The sequence below is a fragment of the Numida meleagris genome, chromosome 2 (assembly GCF_002078875.1).
Source record: "Numida meleagris isolate 19003 breed g44 Domestic line chromosome 2, NumMel1.0, whole genome shotgun sequence".
Classification (NCBI taxonomy): domain Eukaryota; kingdom Metazoa; phylum Chordata; class Aves; order Galliformes; family Numididae; genus Numida; species Numida meleagris.
The window spans coordinates 73,165,231-73,187,211 of record NC_034410.1 but is presented as its reverse complement, the minus strand read 5'-3'; the positions used below and the strand labels follow the sequence as shown (position 1 = coordinate 73,187,211).

General features: G+C 40.1%; 1 protein-coding gene and 1 long non-coding RNA gene across 6 annotated transcripts; one reads left to right on the top strand and one right to left on the bottom strand.

Moving 5' to 3' along the window:
- Positions 17,646-21,486, bottom strand: LOC110394125. 5 transcript variants are annotated; one of them, XM_021387811.1, is made up of 7 exons: positions 20,304-21,486; positions 20,111-20,212; positions 19,743-19,867; positions 19,208-19,557; positions 18,878-18,991; positions 18,610-18,728; positions 17,646-18,440 (listed from the first exon to the last, which is right to left on the bottom strand). In XM_021387811.1, exons 1-6 carry the CDS (start codon positions 20,706-20,708, stop codon positions 18,661-18,663), a joined length of 1,164 nt encoding a protein of 387 aa, XP_021243486.1. In that variant the 5' UTR covers positions 20,709-21,486; the 3' UTR covers positions 17,646-18,440; positions 18,610-18,660. The 5 variants fall into 5 exon arrangements, with proteins under 5 accessions (XP_021243486.1, XP_021243483.1, XP_021243487.1 ...); XM_021387808.1 differs by having other exon boundaries at positions 19,743-20,212; positions 20,304-20,395; positions 20,657-21,486; XM_021387812.1 differs by having other exon boundaries at positions 18,878-19,557; positions 20,304-20,395; positions 20,657-21,486.
- Positions 19,293-19,651, top strand: LOC110392995. The gene is made up of 2 exons (XR_002434718.1): positions 19,293-19,375; positions 19,475-19,651. It is a non-coding gene; the product is annotated as an uncharacterized LOC110392995 (long non-coding RNA).

Sequence of the window (21,981 nt, the reverse complement as noted above, 5' to 3'; positions counted from 1 at the left end):
GAGAACAGGTCTGAATATGGTATGTGGTCCACCTTAGGGCAGAAAAATCAATGTCCCAGCTGCTTCTTGCCTTCTTGTACAGTAGTGAATGTGTTTCTGCCATGGAGGCTGTTTATTCTTTCCTGGCTTGAAGTAGCTCCTAGTACAGTGTTCTGATTTCACAAGCAGGGAAAGCTGACACTGTAAGGTTAAGATGCTTTAAAAGCCTGATCTTGTGTTTAATGCTGTAGAAATGTTCTGAAAAGAAATCATTCTCACAAAAGAAATGAATTCTTCACATTATCTTAGGGGTTGTCAAATACTTCTCCAGGGTGTTATGAGATGCAATTATTTTGTCTGGGACTTAAATGTCCTAGCAATAACAATATGGGCAACAATATAGTTCTCCTCATTATCTGCTTCTGGAGATGATGATAAGAATCAGTGGAATAGACTGTTTATCATGAAGGAATTCAACACTGTTTACTGTAGCAGATGAATAATTTATAGAGGTAAGAGCTGTACATGCGATCTATTACAATAAATCAGTGTGAGTGGGCTAGAAATGAAGCATGTCTGACAGAACTATAGATTTCAGAATGCCCATGCTATATTTACCATCAGAATGATGTTAGGTTATTTTGGTAAATTTTATTCCAGCACTTGTGACTTAAAATTAGGAAAAGGCTCTGTAATATTTTAATTCTACTTACCATGATCAAGGGCTGTTGCCAGTATTCGTAGCTTTAGATGCATGTACTTGCGTGCTCAGAGTGCAAAGATAACTGAGCTAGCATGCACAGCCTCTTAGATTTTTAGCCAAGCTTATAATGCTTTCATGTGCCTGTATCATGTACAGATTCTTGTGTGGTTTGTGAACACCCTGGAACAAGTGGATATTTTTTACTGAGTAATCAGTCTGAAGGAAAAAAAAACAATTGACTTGACTAGTTGGTCTTTTTTCTAGGCACTCACCTTCTTCTTTCACCTTGACTCTGGTGTAGCATCTGAATCAACTACTGAGTTATTGCTAACCCAAACACTTATTGCTCATTCAGTGCTAACTTGGCAGTTAGTAAATTGTCATTGTGAAAGTATGCTTTATAACAAAAGAATAGGCTGGCCTGCTGGTTTATTTGCATGCGAGTGTCTGGAATTCAAATCACATGTGCAGCCTAGATGACAAAACCACAATGAAGTCAAACTTTAACCTCATTCTGGAAAGTTACAGTGTTGTTCTGTCCAAAGGGGAGAGTAAGTATTTGAAAAAAGAGGGGGATGAGGGGGATGGAACAACCAGAAACGCAAACCACAACTTTTCTTACTTCTTGTAGGTTAGGATATTGTTTATATCAGTCACAAAGAATTTATAGCACTCTTTTTGGTTGTGTGGAGAGACAAATGGCTGTACTTTCTGAGTGTCTCTGCGTGTATTGTATTATAGTTGTGGAATTTGACATATACTTTCCAAATGTGAAAATGATGAGAACCATTATAACTTTGCAGTTTTGTGTTAAGTCAAAATAGCTGTTGTATCAAACAATGACTTTTTAAAGTGTTCTTAGGCATGTTTAAAGACTATAGATTTCTAAGACAAATCAATGCTTCTACCAACCAAATCTGCTGACAGAATCTGTTAATTATTTTTATTCTTTTTATTTTGACCATTGAAAATGGTTGACAGTCTTCACCCATTGTGAAATAGATTATCTTTTAGGGGTTGGGTGGGTGTTAGAAGCCTGAACTAAAAGGTATTTTCATTTCCTGAGTAGATGCTCATCCATTCAAAGATGCATGAGTGGATTTTAAATTAATCTCTTGTCAGTCATGTAACCTAGTGTCTAGTAGAAATGATCAGCAGAAAATGATCTTTCCTTTCACTATAGTGAGGTGACAGGATCCACTCTGCTGAGGAGTGGACAGCATGTCCTGTGGAGGAAAGTGACAGTCTCAAGCTGCCATTCTAATATTGATATGTGGAATGATTGATTTGGTCAACTAAAGCAAGTTTCTGCTAGCAGCATACCTGATGTTATTAATCTGAATGCAGTTGTGTCTTCTAGTGAAAATGAGGGAAGCTTCTAGAGTAGAAAATTCACAATAAAAAGCTGATTTTTTTTTTTTTCCTCTGTCAAAAGACCATTATATGACTTTGCTAGTATATCTCATTACAAGAGCTCAGCAGCCCTGCACCAGACATAATACTGAAGGTGACAACTGGTATGGATTTCCCAGCTTTCTGAAGATATCTTTTAAAACAAAGAATTCAAACTTCCTCTGGAATGCCCTGACATGATGTCTCTGTTTAAAGGAAAACTTAAGCATTATGGCCTTTGGTCATCTTTCTGCTGACTACAAATGTCTGAATGGCATTTTCACATGCCGTAGGACTCTTTACTTCTGCAGTAACAGTCCAGGGAGCAGGTGCTCTGGATGTGGCTACTTCAGTGATGCCTTAGGCAATTTACAATCCAAATGTTTAAGGTTTTTCTTAAAAACATAACAATTTGAAAACACTTCAGGGTAGAAAGTGTTCAACATTGTAACATGGCAGAAGCCCCTTGCAGGCATTTTTTTCTGCCTTTAGTTGTAGTCAAAAACTTCCGATGTACTTTTTTCCCTTACTTTGACTTCAAAAAGTGTGCCATGACAGATTTTGTGACAGTTTTCTGATGTGTCCTTCTAATACGTCTAATCTATATTTTCAATTTTCCAAAGGAAAGTCTATAAAACAACTTTCTTTTGCATGATGAATTTGGTGTTCAGCTAGTTATGGAACTAATATAAGGAGACTAAAAAGCTTTGTTAACTGACGAATTCTGGTTCACTCAACATTTTTAAGCAATTTTTGCTAATAGCTTTTGGTCAGTCAAGTACATTCCATTTCAAGTTTGAAATAGGAATTTATGAAACTGACATTCAAGGCAATTATGGAATGTATTTAGTTAAAGATAATTACAGCTTGAGATGGTCTATCCAGGTAGTTATTAACTAATTACACAAACTGATTCTCTTAAAAAATTGTGCATTTTTCTGAATCTTAAAATGAATTACCTTTGTGTAGGCCTTGCCTACTATGAGATTATTGGCCATTAATCTTGCGTAAATCAATTAATGTTCAAATATGATTGAAATTATTTCTTAAATATGATGTTTCCTCAGAATACCTGTCAGTCATTTATGTCAATAGATATGCAGCAGTTCTCTTGCATGGGAGGTTGATTGCAACTGAATAAATGAAGTTTGGGGTATGATGTGAAAAGACGTATGATGGCAAAAGTGTGTAAGACCTAAGTTTAAAACATTGTTTTTATTCCAGCTATACTTAATAGCATGAGTGGTGTGTGCTACAGCAATAGTGGTGCATAGTTTAGAAGTTGTGCTGGTAACTTCAAGCTCTTAGTTTTAGCTAATCTCTAGAATAAAATGGTAAATATTATTCTTGCAAAGACCCTACTTCATATTTTAGCAGGTGTTTTTCTTCTCCACCCCAGATACCTCTGCAGTAATTTTGAATATATTCATTTCTTTTGTTAAAAATGGAAACTTTATCTAAATAAAGTGGCTATACTTATAACTGAATGTATCTCTGTCATATGAAAGAATAGTCCAACTATTAAAAAAAAAACCAACAAGGAATTTGAAGAACACAAATGTCTATTACTCCTTAAGATAAGCTTGTTTGGTAGGAATTTGTCACTGGCATGAGAAGTAGCTAAGCAGCCCAAATAGCAAGGAAGTACTTGCTAAATCAGGTAGTCATAATCAGAAAAGCATATGCTACAGTTAATCAGACACGTGATTACATCAACCTGCTCTACATATACCCTTTTTAAAATTCAGACTCTTCTGCTGGAACAAGGTATTTTCTGGAAGGCTACATTTAAGTGATAAATTGTCCAGAATTAATATTTTGACCAAACTAATGGAAGTCAGGTCTGGCATGTGATTCACATGCAACTCTATTCCAAGTCTTTCAAAAATGAGTGCTTTCTGGTGTCAGAGGTGCTTTTAATCAGTAGTTGTGTTTCTTTCCCACCTATTATTCGGGGTCTGTTTTGGGATGGGACAACAATAAATGACTTTAGGATCTATCATATATTTCTGTGAGAGGCAGGAATTAACCATCTATTTCCATATGTCAACACTGTCCTAGATATTAGGAAGAAATTCTTTACTGTAAGGGTGGTGAGACACTGGAACAGGTTGCCCAGAGAAGTTGTGGATGCCCGCTCCCTGGGGGCATTCAAGGCCAGGCTGGATGGGGCTTTGAGCAACCTGGTCTAGAAGGAGGTGTTCCTGCGTATAGTAGGGGGCTGGAACTAGATGATCTTAAATGTACCTCCCGACTCAAACCATTCTATGATAAGACTCTATGAACCAGCCTTCAGAAACAAACATTATTGCTCTGTTACGTTGTTGCTGTATAACATTATACTGAGACTCTTTGTGTTGATTTCCACTTCACATTTGGCAAATATTTCTGGAACTTATTGAACTACCATTAAGCATGATTCGCTGTTCAAAATTCGAATTCATGATTAATATGTGGGTTCTACTGATTTTTAGAAATAGAGGCCAACTTTCAAGCAGAAAGATGATGTGATCTTAAACTTTGTCTTTCCCTCAGTGTGGAAGGAAAACTTCACTCAAAACAGATTCACAGAAAGCGTGAAGAGTGGTTTATATATTTCTTCATCAGAATTGCTCATCCTTTGTGAAGACTGTAGTTATCTGAGTGAACAGTAGGTTGGAAACAACCCAACAAACATTAATTTCATCGAAACTTACCAGTTTGGCACAAATGATCCAGAAAAAGGTCTAGTAGGAAAGCCACAAGCCAGATGAGTTTCCTGATAATTTGGCTGTCTTTTCTTGCAACTAGTATTACAGACAGTTCTGGATTTTTAAGGCCCTTTCCAAGGCATCTGTGAGCTGGTATATGATGTGATAAATATTTAGATTTTATTGCTGACTAGGATTTTTGAAATGTCAAAGTTCCTGGTAAAACAAGATTCTTGGTATGTCCTGTTCTACTCTGAATTCTTTCTGAAATATTTAAAATTTAAATTATGTGTAATATGGATATATTATGTCTATTTATTGTGAACTAGGTTATTTATACTGGTTATTACAACAATTTTTAAGAAATACTTAGAAAATTTATCTGCCTTTTTTTTGCCTCCTGCTGTACTTCAGCTAAATACTTGGGATAGAAAATAATTCTAATACAACAGTGCTGTGGTAAATATTACACAGAATGAAAGTGCTTTCTTGTTCTATTGCTTTTTTTTGACAATGTACCATCTGCTTTCATTAGAACATTGACCACTGCTAGCTAGCATGTGTAAACCAACATACACATTTTCCCTTTGTTAAAAGAACTGGGAAGCTTCAACGCATTTAGTGTAATGAATTGTAAAAGCTTATATCCAAATTGTAACCCAAAAACAGTGATTGCTTACTGAGGAAGTTGACAGTGGCATGTGAAAGCAAAGGAATAGTTGTTCCCTGAAGACCTTTCAAAACTGAAACAGCCGTGAGATTAGTGGGGTGAAAAAGAACTTAAAATCTCATGAAAATAGGAGAAGTAGGTTGATAGTACCATGTGGTCATTTGGTAAGGCCATGCTCATATCCAAATTAGTTTTGTTCTGCTTACTTCTGTATCTTGAGACTTTCGAGTGCTTAGTGAGCATGAACTTTATATGAACTCTGGTTTCTGTAGGTGCCCAGTGGCTGTGCCACAAGGCTCTCAAGCTGCGTTATAATTGAGAAGACAACATATATTGGTATGTCAGGAAACATCATTTAAATTTTTTCCATGCATTTACGTCTGTAAGAAACTTATCAAGAAACATTCCCTCAGGCCTAGAATAGCCATTGTGAGTGGGTGCTTATAAAAACAAAACAAAAAAGAAAAAACAACAAACTTGAACAAATACAAACTTCAGATCTTTCTTCTTGTATGGAAAGCTCCTATACAGTCAATAGGAAATGAGGATATTTCATTTTCTTTGCTTATGCTTTAATTTCTATGACTCTGTGAATGGGAAGAAGGATTGCAGTGTGATCACCTTTCCATGTATGTGGACTCTGACTTCCTGAAGACATTTTCCCAGCAGATATTGCAAAACAGGACTCAGTCTTAACCCCGCCCCCCCCCCCCAAACTGTAGATCTTTACTTCAAGGTCCTAAGGGTGGTGATCATATGTTTTGTCCCTATGTTTCCTTTATAAAGTAGACTTTTAGCTCTCCTGAGAGTTTAATATTAAGCAGACCTGAAGCAGAACTCTACTAGTTCACACAAATGTCTTAACATGGGGTAGTCCTAAGAGTGGTTACGTCCCCCCCCCAATTTAATTAGTTCTCCTATGTTATTAATGTGAAGCTTATTTATACCACAGTTTATGAATGCACAATCCTCAGCAACAGAACAGCTAAAGGACTGAATAAGAGAGGTTATGGAGTCTTTTTCTCTGGAAGTATTCAAAACCTGCCTGGACGCTTTCCTGCTTAGCCTTCTCTAGGGAGCCTGCTTTAGCAGAACGTGGGCTGAATGATCTCCAGAAGCTCCTTCCAGCCCCTGCGCTTCTGTGAATGCTGTTTTTGTGGGAGGAGCTACGCTTTAGTTCCTCTTGAGAAAAATGTTTAATTTAATTAAATCTAGTTTTTTAATAGTTTTGGACAGCATATTTTGTTGTGGTATCTGGAGTATAAGACAGTCTTAACATGTGCTGCAGTCATGGATTTATGGAGAAGGGAGGGGGAAGGCTAACATCTTAGTACATTATCTCTTTTATTTTTTTATGTATTATTTTCCAGCAAATGATAAAATAATACCATAATGGTTGTTCTGTTCCTTTAAAAAAAAAACCTAGTCCCAAAGGCTTCAGGAAAATAATTTAAATAGTAGAGATGTCTTAGCATTATGGGTAGAAAACCTCTAGCAGTACTTACAAAGCTTAAGTCTGAGGCAGCACTCCCTATTCTAGTGCCTCTATGGTACTCAAGTGAGCCATCTGAAACTCATTTACAAGAATTCGTAGTGAGGAGAAAATATTGAAGAAATACCTAACATTATGCAATGATATTCAGCCTTACAACTGTTTGCAGTGTTAGCTATAGCCTACTTGCAAGCACCTTTAGCTCTGTAAAGAACTCCCACCTTAACTAATTTGTATTTACTTGATTTTTTTTAAATATGAAATGAACATTTACTGCATGACTTTTTAAGCACTCTAGATTTGAGACTCTTGAGAGACTAATGCTTGGATTAAGGTTGTTTTCAAAAGAAGAGTGGAGTAAATGTCAGGGGACTGTCCATTTGAGTGTGAGACAGCAACATTTCCTAGTAAAATAAATTAGTTATTGTGATACTTGAAAGTATAGTGAAGACTTGAAGTCCAAGATGCTTGTCTAAAGCTGTAGAACCTGGACCCACCTTATGATTTTCTTGAATATCTAGAACAATCTTGTTAGTGATGTGGTTTTTTTCCTCCGCAATGAAACTTAGCTTTGGTGAGCTTAACAACAGTGCATTGTAACTATTTATACAGGGACTGCAGTGATCCCAACTCTATTGCTTAGTTAAATTTTGAAGTGGGAAAACAGTTCCAAGTTCAATATAAGTCAATTGGCTGGCAGTCTGTGGAGGGAAATCAAAGAAAATAGTGATGAACTGATCTGAATAACTGAGTAATGCTTCATGAACTTTCATATGGGGTAGAAAAAGTCAGTACAAAAAGTGGTTTGAGTGAATTCATTCTGATGAAACCAACATTTTTTCCCCCCACTAAAAAAAAATAGTATGTAGGCATGAAGTTGCCAGAAGAACTTAAAGTATCTCTTCTTTATTTTCTTTGCAGAGGAAAGCAGATGTGTGCTCAGAGTATTTTACTCTGTAATCCATCTCAGATGAACTACAGGATGGCTCAGTTGTGCATAGCAGCATAAAAGGCAACAATGTGAACTTAAAGATTAATCCTAGAATTTCTGTTGTTCATTTGGTGATAATGCCTTAAACTGGAAAATTGTGTGAGAGATGAGTGCAGACTAAGCTTAATGCAGCCCAGAGAAGAGCAAATGAAACTTGAGTTAAGAGGAAATTGAGGCAGTATCGCTGACACTATATAATGCAGCCATGAAACACTCTTCTCTCTGGTGTTGCCACCCATATTGAAGACGGAGTCATAATAGGTACAGTGATGACTGCAAAACGTGACTTGGAAATTGAGGAGATCTACTCTCATTTAAAAATAAAAATCCACACATCCAGCTAAACCTAGTGCTGAAAATGGGTTGATTCTTCTCTAGAAAAAAATCTCAGAATTCAAGGATTTAAATAACTAAGGAAGAAGAAAAACTATTAATGATCAATTCAGTACATCATTAAGTCTTACTCATTTGTCTTCATCATTAACATGGTTAAGCAAACGCTTGCTTCTAACCACTGGGGTATTTACAGGATCTTCTACAGGAGGCAGATAATATGGATGCATACTGTGCAGGGAAGTTAAAACAATCTCTAAAATGGTAGCTGATGAAAGTTGTGAAGAGTACTGCATTATCTGGTTGAAACAATCACAGCCCATAAAATCCTCACTGCCTTGTTTCTGTCTTGGTTTGTGCCTTGCAACAAAGGTTTCCTTCACAGGAAAAGCGGAATGTGCAATTCCATTCTAGTCTGGTTAAAGAGGATTTCCTTTCCAAACAGAAAGGGGACTGGTTATGTTTTGTTTTTTTCTTAAAATGCTTAGGTTCTCTGAGACTTCATATAAAGGTGAAAAATGCAATTGTGATACTGTAATTTTTACAACAATCCTGAAAGATTTCTTTATTTTCACAAATATAGGATTCAAAGGGAATCTTAATTTCCGTTGTGTGGGAATTGGTTGTATTTAAGTTAATAGTCTTAAATAAAAAGATCCTACAGCATCTTTCTAATCTTCTGTGTCTAACTCTTTACTGACACCTTGTCCAATATGTTTGAGCTTGTCTCCACATACTTCAATTAAACATTTGGTGTTTCTTTGACATGCATCTAAAATGCTCAGGAAATGTTTCATTTATGTGAAGAAAAGAAGTCCACAGAAGTAGAAAATAAGCATAAAGCTCGTCTGTGTATGAGAAGTTGCGTGAAATGACCTTGTTACATAATTTACTGTCATATCAAAATACACTATAGGAAGCTATTTTCGAGCATTAGTTCATTTGTTGTTACGATCATTTTTTATCTCTGATTTCCTGTATGGCTTTCTGGTTTTGTACTTTCCTATTCAATCTCTCTTCCTCTTTGAATTGTCTAAGTTATTTCCTCTATCTTGCTTTCAAATGGCTTTGGAACCTTCCATGTTTCATGTGAATCAATTAATGCCAGGTATTTTAAATTCAAGAAGTTATGGAAAACATCACTCCCCTGTTTTGTGGCAAGAAACCTCTATGACTTCTGAATGTATCAGTCTCATGTCTTAAAATAACAGTTTACAGAGACTGTTAACAAGCATGCCACAGTTATTAGGGCAACTTAAGGAGCTTATTGGTTAGAGACAGCCTTGAAATACTGCTTGATAATATAGAAATCTCCTGTTTGAGCACAAAATACACATTATAAATATGTAAAGAACTTTGCATTATGAAGTGAAATGTTTTACACTTTCCTCCATCCTCAAGGTCAAAAGGAGGCCAAGAGGTTTAGTAGATTATGGAGGAAGAACAGCTTGGACATGAGAACTATCCAGAAATAAACTAACAGGCGTTTAAAAAAAATTCTTAATCTAGATATTTACTTAAACCACAAGAATGACAAGAAAAGGTTGTCTCCCATGTATCACCCAGCAAGCCCACTAACTGGTCAGCTTTTCAGTAATATTTGCAGAAATAAATTTTTTATCCTATAGTTACAATTTGATAATATGGAATTTTACTGATTTTTCCTGAGCAAATACTACAGGAGACAGTGAAACGACTTCAGTGCCAGTAACTGCAGCTTAGTTTTAATTCCTGAGCTAGAGTCACCAAGACAAGATTTATTTAGATGCTAGTGAATAACCAAATCTAAATATATTGTATTTTTTTCTCTTCTCTATTAATTCTAGTTTATAAATGAGTGGTGAGCTTGAGAGAATTTTGCTGGGTATATTAACTGTGGCATTTTCTGACACTTACAGTGAAGATATACTGGCGAGGTGTCAGAAGCTGGAGAAAGGCATGCTTGTCATTTTCCAAAGTTCATGCTCAAATTCATATGATGATGCAGTCAGTGTCTCAAAATCACTCTGGGAAATAACATCTGAGTTTCAAATACACACTGAATTATCTATGAAAGCAACTGTAGCTGTTTCTGGAATATGATTTAGCATGTCAGATAATGGAATGTAAGCCTACTTTTGTATAATTGAACTCCCTAACTTTGAGGAGGGGATGAGAGGGAATGAGAGAAAACAGCTGATCAGGAACCATCTTTCCTATAACATACCTCAAAAACTGATTGAAATACTGAATGTCACTCTTTAAACTGATTTTCTGATTGTTAGTCAAAACTTGGAAGAATCACAGTTTTTGATTAAGAGAAATGCATTTTAAATCTTTCAGTTAAACTCACTTTTTTTTGTAAAGGAATTTTGACTGTTGAAAAAGATAAATTGATTAGCCAGCCAAAAAGAGAATGATCATATCTGGTTGAGCTTGTACTCCTTGAGATTAAGCTTGAAATGAAATCAGGCTATGTCTGTCTTAGCAATATCGTTGAGGTACAAGAGTGTGTCTTCACCTTTAAGAAATGATATAATGCTGTATTCTTCTCTTCCCATTCTTTGCTAGAGCGTGGTTCTCCTGTTTCTCTTTTATTTTGTTTAAATAAACTAACCTCAGCTATAAAAAATTAGTCTTCAGTAAGAAGTAGTTTCCATTTCATAAAATGAGCGCTAGCTCTAAAGTGAGATTCAGTTACTTGTTTAAGTAGTTTTATTCTGATACATTTCCAAACACTTCATTACTTCTCAACAAGCATTGGGATAACCTATTTAATTTGAAATGCAGTAAGTCACAAATGATGACAGTGAATAAAGTATGGATTTTTGAAGGCCAAATAAGATTGATATTTCTTGTAATCAGGGAAACATGAAATATATACTACTTGTTCTTTGATAAGTGCTCGAAGTTCACACAGTGAAGAATGTTCTTTATTTTTGAGATGTCTAATATGCCCACTGAAGGAATGCTATACTAACAATAGTCCCTGTGGCTATATTAATTCAGTGAAATACAAGATTTTGGTATTATTTTCAGTGCTAGTGATACTTTGAGAAACTTTGAACTTCAAATCTGTAGAAATCTCTTCTGAAAAATCCGTGGATCTTAAAATATTCAATCACATCAGATTGCTTTTTCTCAGGATAGAACGAAGAATGAATTATATCGGTCACAATTGAATTTGGTTCAGACATTCTCACGGTTTTCACATAGGTCAAATGTCTTTCAGTCCTGCTCTAATAAGCTCTGTCTATACTTCCATAAAATATTCAAATTGGCAATGAACAAACTGGGTACCTTACTTTTTTTGCAGGTGATCAAAGCTGATTAAATATAGTCTTTTAGCACTGACTATGGATAAGGAATCATGCTGACTATTGTGGTTTAAACTGACGGGTAGCTCAGCACCACACAGCCTTTCACCCTCAGTGGGATTGAGGAGAGAGAATCAGGGGAAAAAAGCAACAAACTGGAATGCAGGGGTTGAGATAAAAGTGATTTACTAAAATAGAGAGAAGGAAGAAGGGGGAAAAATAATTATGACAATCAGTCTAAAACAAGTGATGCACAAACAATTGCTCATCACCCGCTGACTGATGTCATATGGTACAGGATATCCCTTTGGCCAGTTTAGGTCAGCTGTCCCTCTTCAGTCCTTGTGCACCCCAACTCCCTTGCTGGCAGGACAGTGCAAGAAGCTGAGAAGACTAAAACTTCCTTGTGTCTGTACAGAGCTACTCAGCAACAACTAGAAACTTTAGTGTGTTTTCAACATTGTTTTTCTCCTAAAACCAAAACATTGCATCATACCAGCTAATGTGAAGAAGGAGCTCTGTCCCAGCTGAACCTAAGACACTGAGATATATGTATACGGATATTATTTATAATCATGGACGTGATGTAATAGTTACTCTGAGGAGATGTGTTTGTGGATGGCTACAAATCTGTACAGTCAACTTGACTTAAAGCAAAGTGCTACCTTCCCTTAGGGGGAAGAAGTAGAACTCTACTGATGCCAAAGGTGGGCTCAGAAATGGTTTAGCTATACAGTTGTTAATTGGGCTTGATTAGATGCCTTGTTGCAACCTCAGTTGTGCAAAAAAACTCTGGAAAAGCCACAGAATCATGTAGCATGTAAGTAAGAATAGTGTTCAAGATACGTATTTTTTTTCACTGCTTCATAGTGGATGAGTAGTTCCATTCTTAAGATTGTTGTTGAGCATCTTTTGGGTTATGTAGCAAGCACAAGTTTCTTCTATAGTTAAATAATCACCTGTAGAGCATTTACTGTCATAAATAGTAACAAAATGGTAAAACCTAAACTAGATATGCTTCACCTAGATGTTGGTTGTCCCTCATTCACTAGTGGGAGAATTAGTAGAAAGATATTAGAGCATTTACGTGTATCTTACATGCATTTGTGTCTGACTTTTTCTTTTGGAAAGATTACGTGAGAGAAAGCTGCTGCCTAAACTCAGAGGGGAGAGAATGGGCTCTGATTGACAACTAGTAGCAGCCATGCTGTACATAAAATAGATTTTTAAAGTACTTCTGTGATTTTTCTCAATGCTGAAGTCTTGAAAGCCATTTTAAGTCACAAGATGACACAGTGTTACAGAAACAAAAATTTATTCTTGTTGCACTTTAATTCCTGCAGCACTATTGCTGAACAGGTACGAATTTTGCTGCTAAGGATTTTTAGTGATGTCAGCAGGTTTCATCTCTACTCGCTACATCGTAAAGTGATTTCATTTTTTGCTAGGAAGCAAATATTTCAGCTTGAGGATCTTAGGTGTGTAAACACAGCCTTATACTTGAGGAAATACATCATTAGGAAGAGGAAGCAGGAATTACCTTCATGTTTCATCAGCAGTAGTCAAGATCAAAACCTGTCTGTCCTGTAGAAACTTACTTCTGCCACAACACATCGGATAAATGAAATCTTTGAGTTGTGCAACTTTTATGCAGTAGTTCTGGCATATGCTAATTACTGTTGCCTACATGGGCCTTCATAAATTCTGCTTCTCATTGCAACTCTTAAACTTTTTTCGATTAATCAGGGTGGTTCTTGCTCTGAGTGGCAACTTGCTGAATTCACTTGAAGTGAATTGATTTGGTCTCACCTAGTTAAAAAAAAAACAAACAACAACTATAGGAAATGTTGGCAATTGAGCTGTTATATAGACACTTGTTTCTATACAATGTATTAATATAAAATTTTAACTTTTCGGGTATAATTTGCTTCCTCTTTTTTTTTTTTGGCCTGGTTTTGGAACCGGACTTGATATAGCTCCTGAACTTTCTGAGGGCAAACTGAACTCATATCAGTCTTTCTGCTGACACAGATGAAACAGTTGATCTGGATTCCTGAGCCAGGGACTTAATATATTTTAAATTATATAACGGAGTGAAAAGACATTCAAGCTCGCAGCAGAATTTTCTGTGCTCTGTATAGCATTTAACTATTTGTTTGGCAGCTATCTGGGAGGGAAAATATCTTGTCTTGCATAGTCCACCCGCAAACATTAGTATTTAGTTTAAATAGGTTCTATTTCCACAGAACTTATCTATCATAACTAACTATTCTCTGGTTTCAAGAACAGAACAATGGTGATGTTACTTCAGTTAATTCAGTTGACTGGGAATTAATGCAGAATTATCTTTTTTTTTTTTCTTAGCATTTCATGTAAATGTGTCTTCTGGAAACATAGGGAGATAGGAGTTAGCAAAACTTCTAGGCAAAAATTCATATAGTCTTCCTGCTCTGTCCACTGCTTATTAGAGTTGGATTTCAGTGCCATTTGATGACAGATAATATTATGGCTCTGCCAACATAGGCTTCTAGTGAAATAAAATGTGCATATAAAAAAAACCTGTCATACTGTGATAATTCTTAACAGGGAATGGATATTATTATTTGAATGGCTTTGTTAACAAGGCTTTCAACACCAGCTGACCCAAAGTAGGTAAAGCTACTAAAAGAAATACAATCAATAAAGTGGTTTGATAGTTACCTTAAATTTTTATGAAGACACATCTATTGATGAGGGGGAGGATAGGATATTTAACACTTTTATTTAGCACTTTTTGTTTTGAAGAATTTTGTAGTCTTTAAAAGTACTGTATCTGAAAAATAGTTTCTCTTCTTGATTTTTATTCCTCTATTAGTATAAGTTTTTACTAGACAGAAGCGTGATTGAATTCTTTTTGAGGGTTGTTTTCCCTTTTTACTTTATCACAACTTAATTAATGTAGTTAAATGTGCAAGGCTGGCTATGATTCAAAGTCAGACTTCTGAGAAACTTTCTTTAGTATTGTTTATGGACACTGCCAATGATAATTGCTTTGTCTAGAAAATTGCAACTCTCATTTGCAATTCTACCATGAACAGAAAGACTTTGGTATGCTACTTCAGGCCACTTTTCAGGCTGCTGAACTAATGTATTTATTTCCTGTCTCCCATGTGAATTTAATTGTTACTTCAATTTGATTTTTATGCCTCCAAAATGAATTGATTTTAGGGCTCTTTCTTTAGAAATGAAGACATGAAGATGTATTACTTTTTAAAATAATAATATAACTTTTAATATAAAAGGTAGAAACAGTGTGGCAACTTAGAGTATGAAAATACAAATGCCTTTCCTAGTCATAGTTGTGCCTGAGCTGAATGGGGAAGACTTGCTGTTTACTAGACTGAAAATTCTGCTAGTTTCACTGCATAAGTATCTACTTCTAAGTTGTGTTTCTTGATTTTCACCTAAAATCTTTCTTCGAAACAGAATGTTTTGGAGAACATGAAGATTTTTTTTTCTTGAATGCATTTTTAATATTCTTTTTTTTTTGGTGAAATAGAAATCCCAATAGCTGATAAGATTAAAGAAAATCTCTACTTTTATTTCCAGTTTACCACCAGTTCCAGAACCTCACTTTCTAGAACATGCAGTAAATTCTAACCACAGGATAATAAAGAAGGTAAATCACAGGAAAATCACTTCACAGATGTGGTTTATTGTCAGATTTTCTTGACTAAAGGGAAAGAATTTAACATCTATGAAGAATGCAAATGGTGGTAGCATTCTCTGTGCATCTACATGGCTAACGTGGTGGAAAAGAGTCTCTGACTCTTTTCTTTACAGAGAGAGTGCAGAACTGAAGAATGTTGACCATAATGGCAGCAAACACAGAAGGAGTTAGTGTTATTCTATGAATTCTTAAAATCTTCTAAGTGCTATAGAAATGTAGAGTTTGCAGAGATCTAGGGTTCTCATTGTGATTTATGTATGTTGAAGAAGAGGGAAGTGATACTCAGGATGACAGCAGTTTGAGTCCTGCAATAATTTGTTTCTTCTATTAGGGAAAGGTTTGGTGTAGATGCAAGCAAACCAGACGAGACAAAGCAAAATGAGGAAGGACCAACAGCACTGGATGCTTTTTGCAGAAGGGAGCTGAAACAACTAAGTAGGGAATTTCTTTAACAGTGTTAAGGAAACTTGTAACAGAAATAAGAATTGAGGTACCACTCATAATTCATATGTGTTGTTTTGGCAGTAACATTAAATGCTAACCTACTAGGACTTTTTGAATTGCACTGAAATCTTTCCATTATTAAGTAAGTTAGGCCAGCTCAAATAAGGATGAGACTGTGTTCATGCCCTATGCCTTACATATGCACAGTATTGTCATGTTTGATTGTACTTAAAAATCAAAGAATATTAAAAAATTATTCAAGCACAATTCTGTGCTTTAAAATGTGCTAAGAAAGCTTATTATGAATCTCTGAGGTAAAAGAATTTGCCCATAAGAGTCAGTATCTCAGAGGAGCTGCTTAAATGCAGAATGTTTATAAAAAGATCTATAGGAAATAGCAGATGTAAGATTCGAGAAAGTTTATTTGTAATAAGATTTCAATTCTTGTAGATATCCTGGTAGGTAGGAGAGGAACTCAGCCTCTGATTGGTAAGTTTGTGACTCTTGGACTATTATGAGAATGCCACTCAGAGTACCACACCCCACTTCTGCAAGTCAAAAAGCCTCATTCAACAGATTATTGGTTGGTTCAGGATCAAAGGGCTATAAATCAAACTGTGATGGATGTACATCCTGTAGTGGCAGATCCACATACTTTTCTGACAACTATTAAAGAGAAAGGTCAATAGTTTACAGTTTTAGATTTGAAAGATGCTTTCTTTAGCACCCCAATGGACACTGCAAGTCTGGAAGCCAGACTTTCTTCACATTTGAGTGAGAAAACACTGAAACAGGGAGGAAAACACAATTAAGTTGGACTGTGGTCCCTGAGCTTTAAAAATAGCCTGATGATATTTGGGAATCAGCTTGCTAAGGAATTGGAAGGATGGCAGCACTAACATGTGGAAGCTATGCTGCTGCAAAACGTAGATGATCTCCTTATAGATTCTGAGACAAGGGAGGAAATAATGCAATTGACAGTAAGTCTCCTAATTTTTTTGAGCTCTATTGGATACAGAGTATACAACAAGAAAGCACAAATGACTTGTTTGTGACTTACCTAGGTTTTACCATCACTCACAGGCTGGGGGTTGAGCAAAAAGGGGTGGTATGTCAAATGCCAGTTCTGAAGCCAGAACAGGAGCTACGAGTTTTCTCAGGTCTGGCAGGATGGTGTAGATTATGGATACCAAATGACAGACTGATTGTGAAACCATTATATAAAGCTGTTAAAGGCGAAGAAGATTTTTTTGGAATGGAACCCAGAATGCCAAACTGACTTCATTCAGTTGAAAGCCAATCTGATGCCTGCCCCTGATCCTGGACTTCCCACTTTGGAGAAGACTTTTGAATGATACATGCAAGATGTCATATTGCACTGGGAGTGTTAATAAAACACACTAGATCCTGGAAGAGACCAATAGGACATTTCTCTAGACAGCTGGACCAAGGCTGGCCGTCATGTTTATGAGCAGTGGCTTTAATGATATTACTCATACAGGAGGCACAAAAACTGACTTTGGGACAGAAATTAGTGGTTTGTGCTTGACGTGCTGTGGCATTGCCAGCCTGGCAGCATCCTCAAAGCAGAACCACCCCTCAGACCTGCCGGCACTGCCCAAATGCAGGAGGGAAGCCCAGATCCTGGCTCAGCCCACAGCTGGCAGCAGCCCCACAGGGCTGCCCGCATGCCCCGAACACAATAACACCCCCAAGGCCAGAAACACACCCAGAAATGGGCTGCTCCTGCCAGTGCAGATTTGTTCTGTGGGGATTGGAGGCTTTGCACCCTGCTGGAGTTGGGGTTGGAACCCAGCTCCACCTAGACTGAAAGAAGGTATGGGTTAGGTGCTGGAGAGAAGATAACTCTGTGCTTCCGGCCCCTAATGCTGCCCATCTCAGGAAAGACAGAGGAGAAAAACCTGATAAATGCATATGGAAACTCCAGATTTTATTGCAATGGCCTCCGTGGACTGGAGCCAGCATGTGGGGCTGGCACACGGCTGTTCCTGTGGTGTCTCTGGGACCAGCTGTGGGGATTTTCAGCCTGACGATGTACCCAGGAAAGGCTTTGCACCTGGGTTGGCCCTTTCCTCCTGGACTGGCTCCCATGGTGTCTCTGGGGCTAACTTTGGGACTCCACAGCCCTGCGGTCAACAGGGGAGTGGCTTCTTGTCCAGGCCCACCCTTGCTGCCTGGTCTGCTTCTCTCAGCTGCTGGGGAATCCCTCAGTGACCCCGGGGCTCCTCAGCTGGTGTAGTTCTGGGTGCAGCTCCCAGCACATGTGAGTAGTGCATGGCTGCTCCCACAGCATCTTTGGGGTCAGCTTTGGGAATCTGGGGCCTGAGATTGTAATGGGGAGCGGCTTCGGGTCCGGGCCCCTGCTCCCTGTCTGGACCTGTGGCTGCCAACTGCTGGGGAATCTCTTGAGGATCCTGATGCCCCCTGGCTGGCAGATATCTGCGTCCATCTCTCAGCAGCACCCCATAGGGCTGCAGCACAGCTGCTCTCATGGTGTCCGTGGAGCTGGTTATAGATATTTTCATCCTGATGTAAACGAAAGTGGATTGTTCTTTGGTCTGTCCTGGGCTGGCTGGACTGGCTGCTGCCCTCAGGCACCCCAGAACTGTGAGCTGGCCCCAGTGCTGCCTGGCTGGAGATGCTGCTCTCAGGTGCTACAGAGCCATGGGATGGCCCCAGTCCCTGCTGACTGGCAGTGCTGTCCAAGGTGTCACTGGAAGCTGTAAGGGGAGGCAGAAAGGTCAGAAGGACAGACCTTCAGCCCTGTCTGGTGTGGGACAGGCTCACATCCCTCCTTGGTGAGAGAGATTTTGGCAAGGCTACCTTGAGGACCCACTGCCAAGCCTTGCCTGGCTCCAGTCCAGTGACATGTAGCTGTCTGTCTCTTACCATTGCCCACGCTGGCACAGGTGTTGCACTCCCAGGTGTCTGTGGTGTTGCTCAAATAGGAGCAGTGTCGGTGGGTGCCTTCTGCTGCACAGGAGCTGCACAGGAGCAGCTGCCAGGGTCTGGGTAGACAAACGTTGTCGATGAGAGGATGAAGTGAGCCAAGCCAGGGAGAGCCCAACGCATTTCTGGTGCTCAGTCCTTGCTCCCCCAGCCCATGGTGAGGCTGAGATCCCAGGCAGAGCCCCAGAGGGCTGCTGAGTCAACTCACCCCTCTCCTTCTGCCTGCTCCCTGCCTCGTGGATAGAGGCACTTGCTGACATCGCAGCGCCTGTGCCTGTCTCCCAGTGCTGCGTAGGCGTTGTTGTCCTCCCACGTTGGTTCTCTGCCAGTGAAGGGAGGGAATACAATGAGCCCCCACTGCCCCTGGCTGAAGGCTGACCTAAGGCATCCCTACTCTTCCACCCCGACCTCATTTCCAGCTTCTTTGTGAAGATGAGGCCAACACTCACAGGCAGCAAAGGGCTAGGCCTGCTGCGGCATTCCCTGGGTGAGCACAGCTCTTGTGGCCTCGTGTCTTGAGAGCAGGCAGGACACCAACCTGACTGGGATTCGGATCCCCATGATGAACATTTCTGATTTAAATTTGTTTTTGTCTCTGCAGAGAGGGCACTGGAAACAGTTAATGCCTGTGCACGTTGCCTGTCCCTGCAGCACAAATACACGCAGCATGAGTGTGAGCAGGGCCTGGTGCTGCCATGCCTGCAAGGTGAGAGGAGTCCTCCTACCTGGATGCAGGCCCGATGGAACCATGCATGTTTGCAGGCTGGACACACCATGGTGCTATAGGACTTCTTGTCCTCCACAGGCTCCAAGCAGATGATGCAACTGGTGTCCTGCTCTGGAGCTGCTTCCACTGCTTGCTGAGGGCTGTGCTCTTGACAGAAGGAACTGGGGGAAGATGGAAGGGATGGGCAAGATGAGAAGAGCTGTGAGGAGGGCAGAGGAATGGGAAGGAGCCCCAGGCCTTGAGTATGGCAGGCTGCTGAGAGGTATCGTGGCAGGTTTCTCACTTCCTCAGCTTGTGCTGACAGCAGGGAGTTGGAGGCTCACAGGCCAAGCCCTGTAGCCCTTACCTGTACTTTCCAAAGTGCTGGCTGACACATTCGCCCTCCAGGGTGCAGGGGAGATGGAAGCTGCGTTCACAGCCTATTTCTGCGCAAGTGATGGAAGCCCCCCTCTTGCCACAAATGAAGCAGCACTGGAAAGAACACAGCAGTCCCATCAGCTGCTAGCTGTGGGCCTGCCCCACACCTCCGGGCAGGGCACAAGATGCGAGCACAGCTGGGTCACACTGCAGAGCTGTCTGGTGGACAAGGCTCTTCTGCCAGAGCAGCATTTTCTCCTGGAGCTGTTTGGAAAGGCCTCATTCCTTTTTTGGGAACATGCTAAACTCACCAAACGTCTCCTGGCATAAACCTCCTTGCTACAGTCAGAGCCTCACCTTCTGTTCTGCCTGCTGGATTGTGTGTCTGATGTCTTCAGGGTGCAGCACTACGATTCTATTCAGTATTCTTGCTTTTTGAAGGAGGCTGGTGGAAAACATCTGTGCAAGAGCGAAGAATAAGATTTCATTAGGACAGAAAGGAAGGAACCATTGCTTGGAGGAAGGTGGAAGGAGCCCCAGGGGAACTCACCGCGCAGAATGCATGGGCACAGATCCCAAAGTCCATGTGTTTGGGCCCACAGATGCTTGGGTCAGCATCTATCTGTCCACACAGCATACATGCTGAAGAGGAGAGAACAAATGCAGTGAGCACCTGGCAGGGCCAGGTGTCCCCAAGGGCTGTCCCCAGGGTCCTGCTCTGTGCCTGCCCTGCTGGCTGAGGGGCATTGCTGGAGGCTGTAGAGGGGAAGCGGGTATTGCAGGTGCAGTGGTCCCAGCAGGCAGCCACAGCCCAACCCTGGCCAAGGAGCAGAGGACACAGACACACCCCTAGCACCCCCTGCCTGGTGGCAGGGGCTGCATATGGGGATACTTTGCTCTCACCCAGCTCTCCTGATTCTGGGGCATCCTGCATCCTTGCGGACATGGTGCACATTGACAGTGAGCACTTGCAGAGCTCCTGCCTCAGTAGTGTTGGGCTTTCTTCTCTGCACACTCTTCTGCCAACTGTGAGGGAGAAACAGGATGAGGGTGAGTTTGCAGCTCAGGGCCCCTCAGCAGCTTCGTGCAGCCCCTTCCTCTGCCTTCTCCACACCTCACCAGGTCACACTGATGCTGACTGAGCCTGGCAGCCTTTGCTCTGCTCCCAGCCCTGCATGTCACAGTGGGACCACTCCCTGCTGCCCACTTTGACACAGTCACCACCTCACCATGGTCAGGGTGCTTGGCACCCAAGCAGGAAGATGACAACTCTTGCAGCCAGTGCAGAGTGAGGTGCCCAGGGATGGCCATGCTGCAGAAGGATGGCCTCCCTCCACCTGTTGGCAGCAGAGCTGCTCTGTGGCCAGGGCTACAGCCCTGGAGCCACCCTCGGGCGTCCCTGCTCTTCCACCCCAATCCTGTTTCCAGCTTCTCCATTAAGATGAAGCCAGTGCTCACAGGCAGCAAAGAGCCAGGCTTGCCAGAGAAGTCCCTGGGCAGGCACAGCTCTTGCAGTCTCAACATCTTGAGAACCAGCAGTAGGACACCAACCTGAGTGGGGTTTGCAGCCTCACTGTGTTTCTGAACAAAATCGCTCCGTGTTTCTGCAGAAGGAGCACTGGAAGCAGAGATGCCAGTGCTCAGGGACTGTCCCTGCAGCAGAAACACACACAGTGGGAGCAGGGCCTGGTGCTGCTGTGTGCTGCTGTGCTGTAGAGTGAGAGGAGGGCTCCTGCCTGGCTCTGCAGCCCTGCCAGAACCAGGTATGTGTGCTCTGCTGCAGGAACTGGGTGCTCTCTTTTTTTCTTATTCTCTTTTTAAAAAGATTTTAATACAAATTACAAAAAAAAAAAAAAAAGAAGAAAAAGTTTGGTTGCTTATTTAAATTATCTATCTATATATATTATATGTGGTCCAAGACAATTCTCCTACAGTCAAATCAGCGCAGCCAAGTCCAAAGTTTGGACGTTCACAGGCTATGCCTAAAGTACTTCTAGTTTAGCAAGTTTAGAATCTGAAACTACTATGGGCTAATAGATGAGCAATATTTTTAGCATGATAATCCACTCAAGACGTGATTTCTCTGTTTCAGTTGCATTTTTGTTGTGTTGTTATAATTAAGGATTGTATTTTTGTTTTGCATTTATTAAAAAAAAAAAACAAAATCCTGGGCAGATTGACAGAAGCTCATTTAAAACAAACAAAAACTTTACTCTAGTGCTTTTATG

Coding starts and splice junctions, on each gene's coding strand:
- LOC110394125 (XM_021387809.1), bottom strand. CDS start 20,708: ATGTGCACCATGTCCGCAAGGATGCAGGATGCCCCAGAATCAGGAGAG. Junction 19,868..20,110: donor TCCAGCAGGCAGAACAGAAG/GTGAGGCTCTGA, acceptor TGTTCTTTCCAG/TGCTGCTTCATTTGTGGCAA. Junction 19,558..19,742: donor CAGCACTTTGGAAAGTACAG/GTAAGGGCTACA, acceptor ATCTTCCCCCAG/TTCCTTCTGTCAAGAGCACA.